Here is a 21,873-nt window from a genome sequence, read left to right as displayed (position 1 = left end):
GTAAACACCATATCAGCAAGCTCTTGATTCCAATACGAAACTAATCGTACAACGCTGCATAACATCTACTGCAAGGTGAGTCAGTAAGAGAAGTAAATCAGATGCAACATTACCAATTACTGTAGCATGAGAGAGTGCTAGGGCATGACATATGAGGAACAGTATGACCCTCTAGGAGAAAACCATGCATATTGTAATTGTGGCTGATTTGTACAGCACATATTAGACCACAGTCTCTGTAACAAAGTACGACTGAATAAATGGTTCCTACCATGGAAACTATGCATTTCTGGACATATGTTCGTTAGACCTTTTTTGCTGCATATCCTCTCACTGATCAATCCCTAGGAGTTTGTACATGGTGGAAAAGATCACCCTGTATGCCTCCGTATGAGCTCTGATTTCCTGTATCTTATCTTCATGGCCCATATGTGCAATGTATGTTGGTGGCAGTAGAATGGTTCGGCAGTCAGCTTCAAATGCCAGTTCTCAAAATTTGCGCAATCATCTCCATAACACTTAGATGTACCTCAAATCTACTGGTAACAAATCTAGCAGCCCACCTCTGAACTGCATCAATGTCTTCCTTTAATCTGCCCTGGTACGGATCCCAAACACTTGAGCTCTACTCAATAATAGGTTGCACCAGCATCTTATATGCGGTCTCCTTTACCAAAAAGCTGAAGTCAATCATTCGCCTTCCCTAACACACTTCTCACATTCTCGTTCCATCTCATAACGCTTTGCAATGTTACGGCCAGATATTTAAATGACTTGACTGTGTCAAGCAGGACACTAGTAATACTATACCTGAACATTATAGGTTTGATCTTCTTACTCATTTGCATTATCTTATATTTTTCCACAATTAGGGCTAGCTGCCATTCATCAAACCAACTGGAAGTTTTGTCTATGTCGTCTTGCATCTTCCTACAGTCACTCAACTTTAACACCTTATGGTACACCAAGGCATTACTAGCAAACCACTGCAGATAGCTGCCCACCCTGTCAGCCAAGTCATTTATGTACATAGAGAACAACAATGGTCCTATCACACTTGCCTGGAGCACTCCTGACGATACCCTTGTCTCTGATGAACGCTCGCCATTGAGGACAACATACTAGGTTCTATTATTTAAGAAGTCTTCAAGCCACTCACACATACGTAAGTTTATTCCATATGCTTTTACCTTTATTAACAGCTGCCAGGGGGGCACTGTGTCAAATGCTTTCTGGAAATCTAGAAATATGGAATCTGCCTGTTATCATTCATCCATAGTTCTCAGTATATCATGTGGGGGGATAAATAAAATAATAAAAATAAAAAAAGGGGGGGGGGGGTAAGCCGAGTTTCACACGAGCGGTGCTTTCTAAAACTGAGTCATGGACATCAGCTTCTCAGTCTGAAGAAAGTTTATTATACTGAAACTGAGAATATGTTCAAGGATTCTGCAGCAAACAGAAGTCAGGGAGAGTGGTCTGTAATTTTGCATATCTGTTCTTTTACCATTCTTGTATACTAGAGCCACCATGCTTTGTTCTAGTTGCTTGGGACTTTGTGCTCGGTGAGCGATTCCTGATAAATTCAAGCAAGGTAAGGGGCCAATGCTCTAGAGTATTCTTTGTAAAATCGAATTGGAATTCCGTCCGGACCTGGTGATGTATTTGCTTTCAAATCTTTCAGCTGTTTCTCTACACCAGGTATCTTTATTACTATGTAATAATGTACATATGAGAGTCTGTCTGTCTGGTCAAATCATGGTATGTTTGTACGATTCTCCTGTGTGAATGATTTCTTGAACGTGAAACTTAAAACTTCGTCTTTCGTTTTGCTATCTTCAGCTTCCACACCAGACTGGCCAACAAGAGACTGAATGGGAGCCTTAGACCTGCTTAGCGATTTTAAATAACACCTGAATTTTCTTTGGTTCTCTCAGAACTTTTGCTAAGGAGTGACTGTGGTGATTGTTGTGTGCTTTGTGCTAGATCTTTTCACAGATGCAAGAATCTACTAATCTTCGCTTGTTGTCATTTGTGCATTCCCTTTTGAACCGAGAGTGTGACAGTCTCTGCTGAATTTCGTTATTAAACCATGGTGGTTCTTTTCCATCCTTTATCCACTTACTAGGCACATCACTCTCCAGACCACGATTTACAATCTGTTTAAAACTTTACCCATAAATCCTCTACATCCATCTTACTGGAACTAAGTGATGCCAATTCACTGTCTAAGGGAGATGCTAATAACTGCTTACCTGCTCTATCTAGCAGAAACTCTCTTCTAGTCCTCTTAACTGATTTATTGACTTTCGTAATCATAGTTGTTATAATGACATCATGATCGTTAATCCTTGTTCCTATACTGACATTGTTGATAAGGTCCAGCCCATTTGTAGTTACAAGATCTGACATATTTCCATTGTGTGTGGAATGCCGAACTAGCTGCTCTAGACAGTTTTCAGAAAATGTGTTCAAAAGTATTTTGCATGACTGCCTGTACCCCCGCAACAAATCCACAGACATCTCAGTCTACACTCAGCAGGTTAAAGTCGTCTCCAAGTAGTATTGCATGATCTGGATATTTATGTGTTACTAACCATAGACTTAGAACTATTACAGCAGAATAAAGTGCCCAGTAAAAAATCCAATAATTAACTTAGTTTAACCTAAACCTGTTATACATGACTTCATTGTCACACTCAGCTTCCACCGCAGTAGAGACAATATTTTTGTCAACTGCAATGAACACCCCCACTCCAATGGCCTATAATCTGTCTTTCTGATACACATTCCATGACTTGTTAAATATCTCAGAACTTTCCACTTCGATGCTCACCCAACTCTCAGTCTGAAGAATAATCTGAGTGCAAGAACTTTCCTGGAGGGCAGTAAATTCGGTAACTTTATTACGAATACTTCAACAGTTTACTGATAAAACTGTGACAGTTGAAGTGTCTTTATTCTGAACATTGTTTGGCTTCTCTTGATGCATATTGACTCGCGAGTGTTCAGTGGCGCACCTCAAACTACTGCCTAACCTAAAGAACCCTCATGTGCACTCCACAAGTACTGTGCTACCCAAGTAGCTGCTTCCTGTGTAGTGCACCCTGACCTATCAAGGGGAGTCCTACAAATCCCCACATGATAGAATGATGGATGGCAGGTGGCACCGGCGAAACATGTTGCAATCTGCTTTTACACTTTTCAAGGGACTTCAGAAAAATGGCGTAAAATGCAGGAAAACATAAAATATGGGAAATAATGTTTTAAGCTGTAAAAATTACGTATAGGATAACTTCTTGCATTTTTGCACTTTATGTATATGTATGTAATAGGCTTCAAAATACTTGTCAGGGGTTTGTTTATTATCTAATAAAGGTTTATTTGCTAATGAAAAACACTGATGTAATGGGAACTGATAACTGTCTGGGAAGTAGAAACATCTGACTCAATTTCTTATGTCATAATTGATGCTTTTGAAAGCCTGCAGCTGTCATTTACTATTTAAATAATGGGATACTGCACAAGTTACATATTTTTTCATGCATTTTGAGAATTTTTTCTCATCATCAAGAACAAATATTTACATAAGTATTTTGTGCGGTGTTTGTATCTTTGTTGTTCTATGTCTCTTGCACTGTATTCATCTTTTTGAGGTTATCAGGTACTGACCTCCACAGTTATGCAGATAAACTCAACACACATGCAACTATCACTTACATTGTTTTTTGTGTAACATCACAAAAAATACATACATGAACAGTGCACCTGACAATGAGAATAAATTCTTGAGACACATTTTGCCTAGTATAAAAAAATTCATATTTGGTGTTGTGCTTAAACCAAAAACATATGAGCAATGTGAAGTGAGTGGAGGTTTCAACTAGTGCTACAAGTGGCTGAACAATGAAACGTGCTAAATATGATTGTTGTGATCTTCCTCACACTTTTTTCAATCATGAAATTACACATGTGCAATAGAGACAGTTTGGAAATGATTGTGATTGGTCATGATATCTTTATTCAAACAAACCTTGACCACACAGAAGCAGTATTGGAAACTTGGTTTATGAAATATGGTAGTAATTATTATGATTATTAAAAAAAAATAAAAAAATATGCATAAATGAAGTTGACACTCGGTGCAGTGGACAATGGGAGCGACTGCAAATGGGAAATGCCTTTATGGTCACTCCAATCAGCCGCTGTGCTGAGTGTCAACTTTGTTTGTGGTTCGTGCATATAATAAATGGGGTGTTAGTTACTACCATCAGCTACCTTGCTGAGTAGAACTCGGCAGCGGCAGGAGGTACAGCATGAATTGTTCCAACTTTTACACATTCACTGCTCCAAATTTGCTGAGCAAAGCACCCTGATGTCAAGAAACTTAACCATCTAATGTTTGTAAACACTACTTGACAGCCAACATCATTCCAGCATCATTTTATGTCATTTTTTTCTCCACAAACGTTTTTTTTTTACAAATCATAAATCATGGGAAAATTATAAATATGCTGATGCAATATCAGGTGTGATTAACATTGCACACATAGTAAATTTGATTGGAGCAATAAAAAATTCCGTAAATGGTGGGAAAATGTTAATTCCAGGAATGTAAAAGCAGGGTTATACCATATAAAAAACAGCAGATTTTAAGTGGAAGCTAATAAAAAACCTCCAGATAATGATAACAGAGACAGTACTTAAAAACTTACCTCAACTGGATAGCACATATCTGCATCATATGGACTTTCTTCACCACAGCATATAAAAGGTACAATAGCATTTGTGGACTGAGACAGAGTGAGAAAGTCAGAGGTTTCCTTCAAAGGCAGCAGTGCCTGCATAGTTGGCTCATAGTTGACAGGAGGAGAATAGTTTTTGCATAAAACATAGGCTTCTGTAACACAAAAAAACTCAAATGAAACAGAAATGACTTGTTTAAAGACTAAGTAGCCAATGGTACTATACATGCAGCAGAAATGATTATGGATAAATTTTAATTAACTTGAATGGTAAATAATCCACCATAATGTGTTAAACATACATAGTTCAAAAGCAATTATTAGATATGAAGCTGCTTTAATTTAATTTAATTTAATTTTCTGTTCACAGCACTTTTATTGGCAGTATGCGCTGAGTGCATCATGTGTACTTTTGGTATGTGGTAGTGAACTGGCCATCAAGGAAACAATGTTAATCATAAAATGGAAAGAGTGACCAGAGCACTTATGTCAAAGAGTATTTTATAAATGCTTAGAATTATGGTACAAGTGGTGCAACTGCAAGAGAATCTCTGTCCTCTTCCTTAGATCTGGAACTGACGATTGACACGGCAGAAATGATGATCTCTCTGATCTGTTCTTCCAGCAGTCCTTCATGACTGAGTTTCCTCATTTTGAGAAGACCAAAGGAGCAATCTGTTTACCCGCTAAAAACATTTAACAGCCTAGATCACATAAATATTTCTTTATTGAAGACAACTGGTTTCCACAGTCTTGGCTGTCATCTTGAGGTCTTAAAAACTCTTTTTGTTATGAAACGTTTTCCTTTTACACTTACATATCATGCCCAGTTGTCATGTGGATAAAAATCAGCACATTGTAAAAGGTTTGTTACAACTAAAATATTTGAAAACATAATCATATATCACATATGCTTGTTGAATCACAAAAACACTTTACATAGTAGCACATCTGTTTAAATATGCTGAACATTCTTTAAACATTGGATTTTCACCGTTTAGAATATGTCCAGCTTATTGAACAGATGTGCTACTGTCTATTGTGTTTTTGTCATGTAACAAGCATCTGTGAGTAACAAATATATATGGACATGACCATTTGCAAAAGGTATATTTTCAAATATTTTAGTTATGACAAACCTTTTACAATGTGCTGATTTTTATTCAAATGACAACTTGGCATGAGGTCTAATGTTAAAGGGACATATTTCATAACAAAAATATATTTTTAAGACCTGAAGATGACAGAAAAACCTGTTGAAACTGGTTGTCTTCGAAAAAGAAATGTTTGTACGGTCCAGGCTGTTGAATGTTTTTAGCAATCCTTCAGGAATCTGTGTGTATTCAACTACCTTATTGGTACGGCTCACAATTAAAAACCAGTCCTGTAGGGTCATGTTCGAAAACTATTTTTGTTAGCATTTCCACCTCACCGAGAGGAAACTTTAATTGTTTTTTGTCCTGTATTTTGTTACTTGGCCCACATACATTCAGTTAGATTGACACCAGTAACTCCCCAACCTCTGTTCTTTAAGGAATCGAACTTTCATTTATAAATGATACAATTTTGCAGTTACGTTCAGTGGTGTATGTGGATACCATCTGCAAAATGTGGTGCGAATAGAATTTTGCAATAAAGCAACAATAATTGACGTGTTGCCTGATTCTGCAATTTTATTGCATGGACATTAAAAAAATGTACTATGCAATAAACTTTCTTTTGTCATTTTGTGGGGTGTGCCAGTGAGAAAGTGTTGCATAAAAGTTTGAATTTATGTGGGAAGTTAGTTGGAGGTCATTAAGTGCTCTCATTCTCAAATACTCAATGAATGTAGTCTGGGTAATTTGTACACCGTGAGTTACGCTGACTTACTCTGTTAAACCTTTAACATAAGATCATAGCTCTTAATGAGTAGATTATGACGGCATTTTTAATTTTATCAGTAAGTATATGAAATACTGAAAATAAAAATTTTATTGCCCATGAAAGCTGTAAGCCAGGTGTTGAGTTGGTGGAGTGGAATTTTCTGCAGATAAGCTTTACAGGTTCCAGTATCACTGCCTTCTTCATGCTTGGTTCAGATGGAACATTTCTCTGTACTCAAAACAAAATATCTGCTTTCTTCAACTGCATTGTGGTAACTTTATCAAATATTATTTTGTGCATGTCCTATGCTTTTGTTGAATCCTGGGGAATATTTTGGAGCAGAAAACTAGAAAGCCATTGTCTGAAAACTGTGCATTCACCCCATCGTGATATTCACTTTGCTTTCAGCACTGAAACAGCAGTAAGCAATTTGGAATGAAACCATGAGCTGAGCCAATGTGACGGATGATTGTCCTACCACTTTTGATTATCAGCAGTTTTGTTGTTTCTTGTGCAGTCAGTTTCATAAAGATGACTTACTCTGCTTATCTTAGGCTGAAAGTAAGTTTATTTAAATTAGGGTGTTCCTTGTGATAATGGTAACCACACACATCTATTTATTACATCCTGCTGGAATACATTCACCTTTGTTACCCATTTACTGGAACTTTTACTTATCCTCTATGTTTTCAGAGAACGATGACCTGGTGTTGCTAAATCATTCTTAACTTCCTTCCTTTCCAATTCTGCATAATCCCTGTATGAAAACAGTTCCAGGGTAGGTCTTTTTAAAAACAGACAAGTGTGCTTACCAAGTAATGATCCTAGCTCCTACTGAAGTAGACCCCTTGGCTATTTATATATAGTTGTCAATATTCCTGGAGAAGTTGGAAGCAAACAGGGAAATCTTCAACTGAAATGCTTGTGAGCTCATTTTTCACAGCCCGTTGGATGTCTGCGATATCTTGATGAAGCTTTCATTTCAGTCGCCTTTTCAATTCCGGAAATAAGAAAAAATTGCAAGGTGAAAGGTTGGGCGAATATGGTAGATGTAGGAGGGCAACAACAAAATGTCTGGCCAGATACTCAGTAATAGATAAAGCAGTATCAGGTCTTGTGTTGTCATGCATTAAGGACCAGTCCTGAGAATGCCACAAACCAAGGCAGCGATGGCAAATCGCTTGTCGCAAACTTTCAAAACTCTGATGTAAAGGGCTTGGCTCACTATCTGATCTGAAGGAACATACTCATGATGAGCTAATCATTAACTACCAAGAGTGTGCTCAACATTGTCTTTGTTCTTGAAGGTTGTCCTTTGACTTTTTTCGAGGCTGGTGATTCAGGATTCGGCCATTCGACACGTCATGCGAGGGTCGTACTGGTGGCACCAACTTTCATCTCCAGCAATAATCTTTGACAGAAATGTTTGATCATATCTAGCTCTATACTGTAGTTCAGCAGAAATTCTTTGTCTTTCCTCCTTGCATTTGTCTGTTAGTGTGTGAGGGACTAGTTTTGCATTAAGTTTCCATTTTCCTAAATCTTCACATAAAATCTTATTACACACATCATGAATCAAATTTATTTGTTCTGATATCCCATGCACAGTTACAATCTTCACTCAATGACTACCTAACATGCTCCTTGTTTGCATTGGTATGTGCTGTAGATGCGTGACCAAATCTGTGACTGTATTGCCCTGTACCTCTGCCTTCACAAAACCTTTTGTGCCACTCAAAAACATGGTTTGTTGAAAGTGCTTCATCATAACCATTGTCCATGTTCATTAGGGGTTTTCCTGAGCTTGATGCAGAACTTAACGTTCACTCTTTGGTCACAATCAGCATCCACTGGGTCACTGTAACTAATGTTCCAAGAACCCAACAGTGTGTTACTAAGTACAGCCTGGCCACTAAGGCCATGGAATGCATGGTGGTCATATGAGCTTATGACCTGTTTTGCTTCTTAGCCTCTCAGGGACCATTTCCTACAGTTTGTCCCCGTTTTTAGCAAAAGCACCCTGTGTATCAAACTGCTACTAAAATAAAGCTAATACAGAAACACTAGTTCACAGCAGCAATTAACAAACACTGAACACTCTAACAACTGAAAACACAACACTTGGAAAAGAGCTGAGAAAAATGGAAGTGACTGATGCTTAGTACCATGTGCTATTGTTTACATGTGGTGTGGAAGCACAGTATGTTATGCCAGCTGACCTATTAGTGGTGCTGTAGGGAAAACTGGCTCATCATTGGTGTTTCCTGATCAGTGGGACCATGTTCTCTCCACTGGGCTCAACTGTCAAAAGTCACGAGTTATTTTAACTGCACAACAGAGACATAGTGATAATGAAGAAAATGTCACAGAGGGTTTGGAACTGGATGTGAACAACTACTTTCAAATTAATACTTCAGTATCACCATTGCAACAGTTAAAAGAAATACAGTTGACCTCTACACATAAAATTTTCTTGAATATGTAAAAAATTGAAGTTGTATAATGATTCAGATTCCACAAACTTTGTTTTTTCTCCTACAGTAATAATGACTTGTTTTGTCTGTTACATTATTGATATCAGAGCTGACTTGGAACAAATAAATATCAATCATCTTGTGAATATATACTCTCTTTGTACTTACCTATGCTTGAATTTCGACAACATTTTGGTTTGACACACATGACTTCAGTAAAAAATTGTTTCAGTTTGGCATACACACGGTTAACATCCTTCCCACGAAATATTTTAGCTAGAAATGTTCCCCCTGGTTTTAATATGAGAGTACTGATATTGAGGGCAGACAGCACCAAATATGACTGCACATATTCATCAAAATCACTTTTGTGGCTGACTGAAACATAAGACAATACAAAATCTGTACAATAATGTACAATAAACAAAATGAAATGTTTTCTCCATGTCTGGTAAATGTCAGATCATGGGCTCTTAGAGGCTTATGCCACAATCTTGCAATTAGCTATATTTGTGGAGTGTTCCAAGATGCACTGCATTTCAGGTATATTGGCACAGACATCACACAGAAAAGTGAAAGGACTGATACCACTGTTTATAGGAAAGTGAATGTCAAAAATAATCATACAAGTGCTTATCTGTAACTCACAATAATTCAGGCATTTCCATTACTGTTTAATAAAAAATACCAATTCAGTTGTATATTATGAGAAGGAAAGATGCTGAGTCGCACATAGGCACAACAAAAAGACACAATTATAGTTTTTGGCTATTAACACCTTCATCAACAATACACAGACACACACATACATATACTCATGCAAATGCAACTCACACACATGACTGCAGTCTCATATGGTGAGTAGCAAGTTTGCTTCTCATAATTCATTTGATAACTTTGTTTTAAAACTACATTCCTGGAATTCTCAACCAACCAATGCAACAGTGAGTATGTTTTAATGCGTATGTCATTTGATGAAATGGCCATTAAACAGTTGTTAAAGTATACTGAATGGCTTCTACTCTTGCTTTAGATCATCCACATTCTCCTTGTTTTTGCTTCCCATCATTGTTTTGGACATCATTAATAATTTGCTATCATTTCGAAATGAAACTCTGTGAAACCTTTATTTTCAATTGTATACACTGACAAAATGATCTTTCTACAATCATGTGATGATTAATTTTATTACATGAAATATATGAGGTAGAGTATATCATCCACATTAAACAATACAATACATGTGTAACAAAAAAGAGGAGGCCACTACATTTCCTCATCGTTGCCGAGGTGACAGTTTCTGAAAATGACATGACTTACACAAACATTTCAACTTACACATATATTTCAACAAATTTTCATCATATGTCTTCTGTGTGATACTTGAAGAAGAAAATCTCTGATTGATCTAAACACTATCTTTTATGACCGCCGGCCGGGTGTGGCCGTGCGGTGTAGGCGCTTCAGTCTGGAGCCGCGTGACCGCTCCGGTCGCAGGTTCGAATCCTGCCTCGGGCATGGATGTGTGTGATGTCCTTAGGTTAGTTAGGTTTAAGTAGTTCTAAGTTCTAGGGGACTGATGACCACAGCAGTTAAGTCCCATAGTGCTCAGAGCCATTTGAACCATTTTTTTTTTTTTATGACCACTCTCAGGGGTAATAATGTAAGCCAGAGCTGAAACAATACCTTGCAAATGGATGTAACTGAGGTTTTGTAGAGTGCCTACTCGCTATCATCAGAATAACTTCGACATTTGCTTCTTGAAATACGTATGACAAAAACTGCACCAAATCTGCCACAAACACTTAAAACAGCCCAAAAAGCGTGATAAATTCACCTCAAAAACTAATCTTCTACAGACAGTTTTTGATAGCAGGAATTCCATAACATTCCACTCAGCTGAAACAAAACCAAATGCATCCAGAGGATTCTACATCTTTTCACTTTCTAATATATTGTTGTGCGACACGTGTGTTAAAACTCTTCTGTCATTTTTATAATTGTTTGAAGCATGGGCTGAAGTTTGTTGGATGGATCGGGAGGAAACAAATGTTCAGCTTTTGTGAGTAACCAGCAATTCCTCCAGAGAAAAAACTATACACATATTGCCTGAGCTACTGCAAATTCATTTATTCTCATGGTAATTCATGCATATTTTACAAGAAACAGAGATTCCCATCTCAGTTGACAAAGACCAACTTAATCCTCTCTGTGCTGAAGGTGAGTACTGTCACTCTATCTTTGTTGACCTCATTGTGTCAATTTTGTACTGTGTAATGTTTGCAAGACACATTTTTGAAAAACAGTCTGCATTTGTCTACATCAAATATTTCTGAGAGCTGTTCTGCAAGTAGCATGCTGTAGCAGCTGGAACCACTGGCTGGTGTGCTGTGGGTAACCTTAATACCTGCAGTTATTTAGTATTTATCAGTTCTGTAAGGTTCAATAAATCTACCACATTTGTATGTTCTGGAACATTCGATGTTTGTGTAAGTAGCTGCACTCTCCGCACAAGAGTTCATTTCTGTTCTGGCTACACCTTGGTGTTCGTAATAAATATGCTTTCAGTGCTAAGCGTTGTACTTCACAGACAACCCTGCTTTTGGATTTAGACTCTATTCTGTTTGGTGAAGACGTTGGGTACTTCAATATGTCTGCATCCCTGTGGCTCCAATTAGGCAACAAAAAAGGCGTAACTTATGAGGACAGAAGCTGGAATGCAAGAAGTACATCATTCGCAAGGTCTACATACTCAGGAGACCAATGGATTCCTAAACAGCAGTAAGTCAGCAGCGTTTTCTGGAGAAGCTGGTTGGGACCCAAAAAAATGGCTGAAAAGACTCAATCAAGTTGCCAAATATAACAGGTGAAATGACCTGATGTGCTTGGCAAATGTGTTTTTTAACTTAGGTGGTACAGTCTAGCAGTAGTTCTGAACAATGAAGAGAAACTCAACAGCTGGCATAAATTCCAGGTCAAACTGAAGAAAATATTTGGCAACACCCAGCAGCAAGTCTGCTTAGTGAAAGAACGTGGCAAAATGTCATGGGGAAATGGTACAGTCTTACACACAGACTGTTTTAGGCCTATGTCACACTGTGATCCAAGTACAACAGAAGCTGACTAAATCTCACACTTGATGGAAGAAGTCGCAAAAGATCTCTGGTAAAGGATGTCACAACAATAGAGGAAATAATCATATGGTGCCAACAAATTGACAAAATGCAACAGAAAAATGTTGGACAACAGATGTAAGAGTGAATCCTGAATGTCATCCCCATGATGATTGTGGAAGACCACCATGACCTCACCTATCTGTTACGCCATTGTATAAGAGAAGAGATACAGCATTTTATGGCAGCCAGAACAATTGGACCAGGTAAGCACAGACTAGCAGCAAAGAATGTTGACCCTATACATCAGAAGGTAACAGAAAATGTTGAAGAACAGATGTACAGGGTTTTATAAAAAGTAGTGAGACTGAGCTTGTGAATCAAAATTTATTCTAGATATCATTACAACCACTTAGTACTCTTCAATGTGTGACCCTTGAGAGTCAACAACCCACTGCATGTGAGATTTTCACACTTCAAAACCTACCATGAACGCTGAGTCTCAGATGGCCTTCAAAGCCCTCGTTGTGACGGCTTGGACCTAGTACAGGGTCCCACGATGGTGTCCTTTAAGGAACGTTTTTAGTTTGGGGAACAAAAAAAAGACTGGCATGGCCACATTGGGAATGTAGGGGGGGGGGGGGGGGCTGGGGAATCGTTGGAATCCATTTCTTGGCCAGGTAGCTGGCTACCATGAAACAGGTGTGACTCGGCGCATTGTCATGATGCAGATTCCAATCATTGGTGATGGCTGGCCTCACACAATGGACCCTGGCTTTCAGTCTCTTGAGTACTTCACAATAAAAAGCACCAATGACAGTTTGTCCTCATGATAAACCATGCCCCTGATGTCGAAAAACACAATCGGCATAGCTTTCACCTTCGATTTGCTCATGCGAGCCTTTTTATGGACATGGGGACATGGGGATTCGGCACTCATGTGCTTTGTCTCCATGTCGTACTGAAAAACCCAGGTTTTGCCCCTGGGATAATGTTATCTAAAATTTCTGGATCAGCTTCAAGGCTCAGGAGATTTTATTAGCAGGCGTCCACAAGTGCTTGCTTTTGAACATCTGACAAAATCTTTGGAACCATGTTGGCCCAGATCTTCCTCATCGACAATTCTTTGGTGATGATGTTGTGCACTGTCATTTTATCAAGTCTGCGGGCGCTGCTGTCATCCTGACACTCATGCGATGGTCAGTGTTCAATAAAATGCACACATGGTCGACGTTGTCATCAGTTTTGCTGGTTGACGGGCGTCTGGGGTGGTTCTTGTCCTCATAGCTGTCCTGGCTCTCTTTAAAGCTCTTCACACACCTGGGCTTTTGACAGGCAATCATTGCCGTAGGCTTGCCAACACAAATCAAAGTTTCCTTACCCAATTTTCCTAGTTTCACACAAAACTTGATGGCGTAACGTTGAATGATTGTTTGCTGCATGTTGCGCCATGACTGACGACTTTGCGACGTGTCCACTCAATGCGATGCTGCCAAGACAAGAGCCCACAGGCAAATGGCACCTCACGGGTTTCGGCCAGACATTTGGTACCACTAACACCCCCCGCGCTGCGAAGTACAGTCGTGTAATTGTGTCAGCAAAAAATCAGTCTCATTACTTTTTATACAAACCCTGTATCAATTGTTAGTACCAATCTCCGCCACCAGCCAAATGCATCAGGAACAATTGACCTGGCCAAGCTGGATTTACTCTGCAGCCATCAAATGACAGCCCAGCACCTCACCAATGCACATATAATAATTCTTCTGCCAAGTATAATGCCCTGCAGAAGAACAGCCATGTGGAGGACAGACTGTAACGCATACCCTTGACACACTGTACACCACTGCAGAGAAAGAAAACAAGTTTTCGACGTCTGCTACACTGCCAGATGTCAACCATCACAACAATTCTATTCATGCCAGTCAACTCCAGACAATTAAAATCGACCAGTGGGCTGAAGCTCATCACCATACCTGGACACGGTCACTTCCAAACACAGCATAACTATTCTCTGTGCTGTACAGAGGTACTAGCCACTCAACTCGCTGTTGGATTCACGAAAACTAAGCAAGGCGACCATTTATGAAAGTGATGCTGCCACAAATGAAAATCCTTCATGGACAACAGTCATAGAGATGTCAGGAAATCTGATTCACAGCCAACCTATCTTGGCACTTGTTGACTCTTGGGGTTTCCTTTACTGTAATGATGAATGCTTAGTATTACCACATAGAGGAAACTATGTTCCATTATATGATAATGACTGTGCTGAAAGGCTGCAGGAACATATATTGTAAGAATAACAATCACTGAAGGAACACAGCCCTTCAAATTTGTCATTTTATCAGAATGTAGTCATAACGTAATTTTCAGATGGGACTTCTTGAGGCATCACAAGTAGTCACAGAATGTGGAAGATCAGAGTTCCCAACTAATGAAGCTTTTTCAGCAAGCACACTTTACACAGACTGCTGTGAGCGATTGTCATCAATGAAATGAGTCCCAGTTGTCAGTCTAGAAGCTGAGTTAAACTGTGACACTTTTCTCAATTGTAAAAAGTTACTCAGGCTCACAAAAGAAATCTACATTCAAATGAAGTTCATAAGCACTGCAGGTGGTTGAAGAGAACTTTGGATTACTAACTGTCATGAGCATCTGCAACTTGTCCCTAAAGGTATGTGCACAGGGCTAGCCAAACTAGTGCAAGAAGAGCAGCTTAATGTCACTAATGAAGAAACGTGCTTTGCTATCACTACAGAAAATATAGGGAAGGAAGCTACTACTGAACAGCCATCAGGCTCTGGCCTGACTGAGGAACAATGTTGGTGAGTATTAGCTGTTCTGTGACAATTTTCAGATGCTTTCAGATCTGAAGTGGAGAAAAGACAGATCAACCAGCACATGGTAGAACATTGAATAACCCTTGGGATTATCCACCAGTAGGATGTTACCAGCTGGACAATGGATAACCCAGGGCAAGTGGCAAAGATGCTGCAAAATGACATGAACCTGCAGAGAGTACCTGTTCCTATTCTGTGGTTCTTGTGAAGAAGAAGGATGGCAGATGGCATTTCTGTATTGACTGCTGATGAATGAACAAAATCATGAGAAACATGTCTACCCATTGCCTCCCATTGATCACACCATAGAAGAACAAATTAGTTCCCAACTATGGATATGCAGACGGGCTACAAGCAAATCAAGTTGACGAGGCTGATGGGGAAACAACTGCCTTTGTAACTCCTGATGACCTCTATGAGTTCAAAGTTATGCCGTTTGTACTACATAACTCTCCAGCCACTTTCGAGTATATGATGGACAACCTGCATCAACAAATTAAATGGACGACATGTTAATTTTTTGAAGATAACCCAAGAACATTAAATGTGTCTGATAACCGTTTTGAAGTGCATTCAGACTGCAGGCATCTATCTTAACTTGAAAAAGTGCCTCTTCACTGTCAAAGAAAAAGATCTTGGGGCACCTGATAAATGGTGATGGAGTTTGTCCCAATCCACGGTAAATAAGAGCAGTCACAGTTTCCAACTCCTCGGCGTATTCCTGATGTGAGATGAGATGTTTTCCTGGAAAGTGCTTGTACCACTGATGGTTCGTAAGGGACTTCTGTGTGAAGGCATTTTTCTCACAAGAGCTAATGTAAGTAGATGCCAAATTTTCCTGGAATAAGGTGCAAAAAAGATCTTTCCTTGTCCTTAAGAAGGTGCTAACATCATCTCCAGTTCTAGCATCTTATGACAAGAATGGTGAGTCACAAGTTCCCACTGGCATTAGTAGTTATGGGATAGGTGTGTTTCAAGTAAAAATCTAGGAAGGTGACAGCTTATGCTTCCAGAGTATCTACACCTATGTCTACATCTATACTCTGCAAACCACTGTCTGGTGCATGGCAGAGGGTACACTCCACTGTAACAGTTATTAGGGTTTCTTCCCATTCCATTCATGTATGGAATGTGGGAAGAATGATTGTTTGAATGCCTCGGTGTGTGCTGTAATTCTTTTAATCTTGTCCTTATGATCCCTATTTGACCAATATGTAGGGGGTTGTAGTATATTCCTAGAGTAAACATATAAAGCCAGTTCCTGAAACTTTGTTAATAGACTTTCTCGGGGTAGTTTATGTCTATCTTCAAGAGTCTGCTAGTTCAGTTTCTTCAGCATCACTGTAACACCCTCCCATTCCTGCTGCCCTTCTCTGTATATGTTCAATATCCACTGTTAGTCTTATTGTATGAGTCTCACACACTTGAGCAGTATTTTAGAATGGGTTTCACAAGTGATTTGTATACAATATCCTTTGTAGAATTAATGCATTTCTCCTGTATTCTATCTATAAATCAAAGCCTACCACCTGTTTTACCCACAACTGACCCTATCCACTTATTTGTATGAGTTGTTCGATTCCAACTGTGATTCACTGATATTATATTCATAAAATAATATGTTTTTTCGTTTTGTGAAGTGCAAAATTTTACATTTCTGATCATTTAAGGCAAGTTTCCAATCAGTGCACCACTTTGAAATCTTTTCAACATCTGACTGAATATTTATGCAGCTTCTTGCAGATTGTACTTCATTATTGATAGCTGCTTCACCTGCAACTGAGGTTACTATTAATACTGACCGCATGATCATTAGTATACAACATGAACAGCAACAGTCCTAAGATACTTCCTGAGGCACACATGAAGTTACTTCTACATCTGCCGATGACACTCCATTCAAGATAAGATGCTGTGTTGTCCCTACAAAAAAGTCCTCAATCCACTCACAAATTTCACTTCATACCCCATATGATTGAATTTTTGACCATAAGCACAGATGTGGTTCTGAGTCAAATGCTTTATGGAAATCAAGAAATACTGCATCTACCTGACTGCCTTGATACAAAGTTTCCAGTATGTTATTTGAGAAAAGTACAAGTTGTGTTTCACATGGTCAATGTCTTTGGAATCCATGCTGATTGGCATGGAGAAAGTCATTCTGTTCAAGATACCTCATTATGTCTGAGCTCAGGGTATTTTCTAAGGTTCTACAACAAATCAATGTAAAATATACTGGACAGTAGTTTCATGGACCACTTCTACTACCCTTTTTGTAAATAAGTGTGACCTGTGCTTTCGCCCATCTGCTGGGTACAGTTTTTGTTCAAGGGATCTTCAATAGATTATAGTCAGAAGAAGAGCTAACTTAGCCACAAATTCAGTATACAATCTGAGATTTGCTCAGTTTTAAGGATTTCAGCTGTTTCTAACACCACTGACACTAATACTGATTTCACTCATCTTTCCAGTAGTACAAGAAATAAATTGTGGCAATTCTTCTGAGTTTTCCTTTGTAAAGACCATTTAAAAACAGAATTTAGCATTTCAGCTTGTGTTACTACCCTCAATTTTAGTTCCTGACTCATTTGCTGCCTATTTTGGCATATGCATGTCTGGTCCATACAGGGCATGCATCTCCTGCCATAGAAAAGCAAAGTGCTTGGGCAGTTGTTCTTAATAAAGTTGGTATGGCTCCCCATTTATTATTTGATAGGTTTCTTAAGATGCTGTTCCTAGTGGAAAACTTTTGGTGGTTCTTCTGCCAATGATATTTGTATACCAGAAATCTGTCCAGCATGATTTGTCTGTATGTTCTAGGCTGCTTTCATTCCTTCTGTTTGTCAGAAAATTATAACTTCTCTTCAAGGGCTTTGGTTTGAGAGGTTCTCTTGTTAATATTCAGACATTATGTTTAACAAATTTCCAAGTTTGCCTTCTACCTCCTCAAAGCACTTTCCTTGTGAAGTAATAAGTAATAGTCACATCATCGCATATGAGAAATGTATTGTATGTTATTGTGCTAGTTGAGCATTTGAGTATGTAACATAAAAGAGGGCAGGAGGAGGGGGGGAGGGATGTGGGGGGAGGGGCAGGAAACTGCACTGGGCGATACAATTATCTTGTTGATGTCATTGACTTTTTCTACTCTCCAGAGTTACGAGAAACTGTTTTGTATTAGAGATTCAATCATTTTTCTTAGCTGAGGTCCTTAAATGTGTTGCAGAGCTTTTTCGTGAGCATTCTATGGTTAATAGTGTCATATGCAGAACCCCAGAATTACATCTGTGATTTGTTTGTTCTCAAAGCCTTTCTCTATGTTTTCTGTAAGGGACAGGATATGACTGGTGCATGATTTTCCTGGTGTGAATTCAGCTGTGCTTTTGATCTGCAATATTTGCTACGTGATTTAAAATCATTTGTTCATACAGCTTACAAAGATGCCATAAGAATGCTGTTGGGCAGTAATTTTTCGGTTGGCCTGCATCTTTCCCAGGTATCAGTACTGTTCCAAATATTGGGGATCTTTCACACTTTTAGACTGTGATTAAAGAGTTGTAAAATCTATTCTTTGGCGCCAGAGCCAAAGTGTTTGAACTGTTTCGTGCATATTTCACCACCTCCTGATGCTTTCCCATTTTCTATTGAATTCAGTCCATGATGAAGTTCTTTTACAGTAAAAGTATGGCAGCATCATTTTTGCAAAACCCAGCTTAGATATTAACTCTACTGGAATTACTGCAAAGAAAAATATTGAAATCATAACAGTTGAGCTGCATGGTGTCACGGTAACATCAGTTTATAAACCTCCCACAGAAGCCTTCATTTTTCAAGAAACACCCAATTTCCATAGTCAACCAGCTAAGTGTGTAATGCGTGACTTTAACAGCCATAGTGCCAGTTGGAGTTAGAGTGAATATGACGACAAAGGGGATGCAGTACTAAACCGGGCGGAGTTTGGGTCTATGATACTTATACAAGTTAGTAAGCCATCACCATCTTTCAATTGTGTGCGATGGAAGCATGGATACAATCCTGACCTCATATTTGCCAGCAAAACCACCACACAGCTGTGCAGAAAGACAGTATGCTCCTCAATGCCTAAATCTCAACATAGACCAGTCATGTGTCAGATCTTGGCTGCAATACATCCACAGTCAGTTCTATTTCGCTGCCAATATAACTTTAAAAAAGCAAACTGGAAGAAGTTTACAACTCTTCTTGATCAAGAGGTAACACATATCAGCCCATACTCTGAGCAATGTGATCGTTTCGTAAGAGCTGTCAACAAATGTTCTAAAATGTCCATCCCCTGTGAAGGTCGAACTAAATACTTGCAAGGACTGTGCCGTGAGATAGCATCAGATCTTGATCACTACTACACAGCATTTGAGCAAGACCCTTTTTGTGAAGAAACAATATCTCGTGGGTTGCAATTACTTGAATCAATATCAGCCATCAAGTTGGATCACTGGATCAAGCTTATGGAGGAAGCTGACTTCAGCAACAACAGCCAGAAAGCCTGGAAACTTCTCAGACACCTTAATAATCAATGACCCTGCTAGTGTGACCGTCCATGCAAACATAACAGCCAACAATATTGCCCATCAACTATTATTAAATGGGAAATCGGATAACAGAAACATCAAGCCAAAGTCTAATAACATGTGTACTTCTATTACCGACCTGTCTAGACCTTTCTGCTTGGAAGAGCCGCAGAGGACGGTTAGTAAGTGTAAAACAGGAAAGGCTGCTGGGCTGGATGATCTTAGGAATGAGCAAATAAAACGTTTAGGTCCTGCAACACTAAAATGGATTCTAGACCTGTTTAACAACTGCTTAAGCTCTGGTAGGATCCCAAAAGTCTGGCAGAAAGCTCATGTCATCGCTATCCTTAAATCTGGTAAAGAGAACAATGACCCTACGAACTACCGTCCCATATCTCTTCTTTGCCATTTCTATAAAATCTTGGAGAGAATGATTCTGAATTGCTTGACAGACGCAATTGACTCGTGCTCATACCTCAACAGGCTGGCTTTAGATCAAGTAAAAACTGCACATCACAGATCCTCAGTCTCACCGAGTACATCGAAGACGGCTTTGAATCACGTATGGTAACCGGTGTGGCCTTTGTTGACCTGTCTGCTGCGTACAACACTGTGAACCATAAATTACTCCTGAAAAAATTTTATGATGTCACTAATGACTCTACTTTAACCACCTTAATAGTCAACTTCCTTAGCAACAGGAGATTTTTCACGGAATTTCAAGGACGGTGAGGTAGACAGAGACTACAGAGGAATGGGCTACCATAGGGCAGTGTTCTTGCCCCTATACTCTTTAATATGTATACGAATGATTGACTACTCCTGCTGTACACCAGGAGTTTTCTGTACATGGATGATCTCGCACTGGCACTGTCTGAAGCACTGGAAGAACTAGGAAGGTTCTACAAAAATAATAACTTAAGGCCTAACCCTACAAAAAGGCAAGTCTGTGCTTTCCACCTAAAAAACAGACAGGCCAACCAACAACTAAATATTTCATGGAATGGCACTCAACTTGAACATTCATTTTCCCCAAAGTATCTTTGGGTTACCTTAGAATGGACCCTAACATTCAAAACACATTTTCAAAACACCAAAATGAAAGTGTCCGCAAGGAATAATGTCATAAGAAAACTAAGGGGATCTAACTGGGGTGCACAGCCAGTGGACTTCGGCTTTGGCGTTGTGCTACTCTGCGGGTGAATATGCAGCATCTATCTGGCATAACTTCTACCATGCTAGGCACGTGGACACCACTCTGAATGAGACGTGCCGCATAATCACTGGGAGCCTGAGACCCACTAAAGTGGAGCAGCTGTATCATCTAGCAGGTATAGCTCCATCTGACATCAGGCATGAAGCAGGTGTTCAAGCAGAAGGACATAGAGCTTTGACATCTGACACTCACCCATTATTTGCCCATTTGCCAGCATTGTCTTGCTTGAAGTCCAGAAAAAGTTTTGTAAGGGTCTATGTAAACAACAACAACAACACAAACCAAAGGCTAGACATGTGGAGAAAGAGAGTAGAGACTGCTCCTCTAGGCTGGAGACAACCTAAAGAAGAACTACCTCCTGGTGATAATGAGAGCTGGTGTACCTGGAAGCCCCTCAACAAAATACAAACTGGTGTTGGGCGGTATAAAGAAACTCTTGAAAAATGGGGATATGCTAGAGGACCCTCAACTTGTGAGTGTGGAGAGGAGCAGATGATGTCTCACCTGAGCAACTGCCATCTGTGCCCGTCATCATGTACAGAAGAAGAGATGATGCTGACCAGTTGTAATGCCTTGGACGTTGTCCATTTCTGGGCAAAGACAATTTAATTCCATGTCCGTTAGTCTAAACTTAAGTGTATTTATGAATGCTTATTTATGTACAATTACTTCTAACTGTATGCTAACTGTAATGCTTTGAATGTAGCTCACTTTTGGGCAAAAACAAGTTAATCAAAACCTTGGTCCACCGTGCCCATACTATCTCTGACGCCGACAGTCTTCAAGTGGAACTGGAACACCTGCAAAAAGTATTTTTGAAGAATGGCTTTTCACCTAGGTAAGTGAACAGAGTGATGAAGACCTACAAATGACGGAACAAGGAAGAGGAAGAGGCCTTCAGGTCGACTGTTTATCTACCATTTATTGGGAATATTTCTTCACAGATAGGCAGAATATTGAGAAAGTATCAAGTGAGAGTCATCTTTCGCCCTCCTTCCAAAATTTCATCACTGGTGGGATCCATTAAAGACGACCTGGGCCTGCATAAACCAGGTGTTTACAAAATTCC

At 39.3% G+C, this 21,873-nt stretch overlaps 1 protein-coding gene across 1 annotated transcript in view; it reads right to left on the bottom strand.

The window, feature by feature from the left end:
* LOC126196235 (putative tRNA (cytidine(32)/guanosine(34)-2'-O)-methyltransferase) overlaps positions 1-21,873 on the bottom strand; it is a 61,043-nt gene that overhangs the window by 12,858 nt on the left and 26,312 nt on the right. Inside the window, exons 5-6 of the mRNA XM_049934548.1 lie at positions 9,254-9,463; positions 4,716-4,900 (exon numbers count right to left, since the gene is read on the bottom strand). Coding sequence (XP_049790505.1) covers positions 4,716-4,900; positions 9,254-9,463 — 395 coding nt within the window. The remainder of the gene's footprint in view (positions 1-4,715; positions 4,901-9,253; positions 9,464-21,873) is intronic.

Source organism: Schistocerca nitens, chromosome 1 (assembly GCF_023898315.1).
Source record: "Schistocerca nitens isolate TAMUIC-IGC-003100 chromosome 1, iqSchNite1.1, whole genome shotgun sequence".
Taxonomy (NCBI): domain Eukaryota; kingdom Metazoa; phylum Arthropoda; class Insecta; order Orthoptera; family Acrididae; genus Schistocerca; species Schistocerca nitens.
This window is presented reverse-complemented; position numbering and strand designations above follow the sequence as displayed.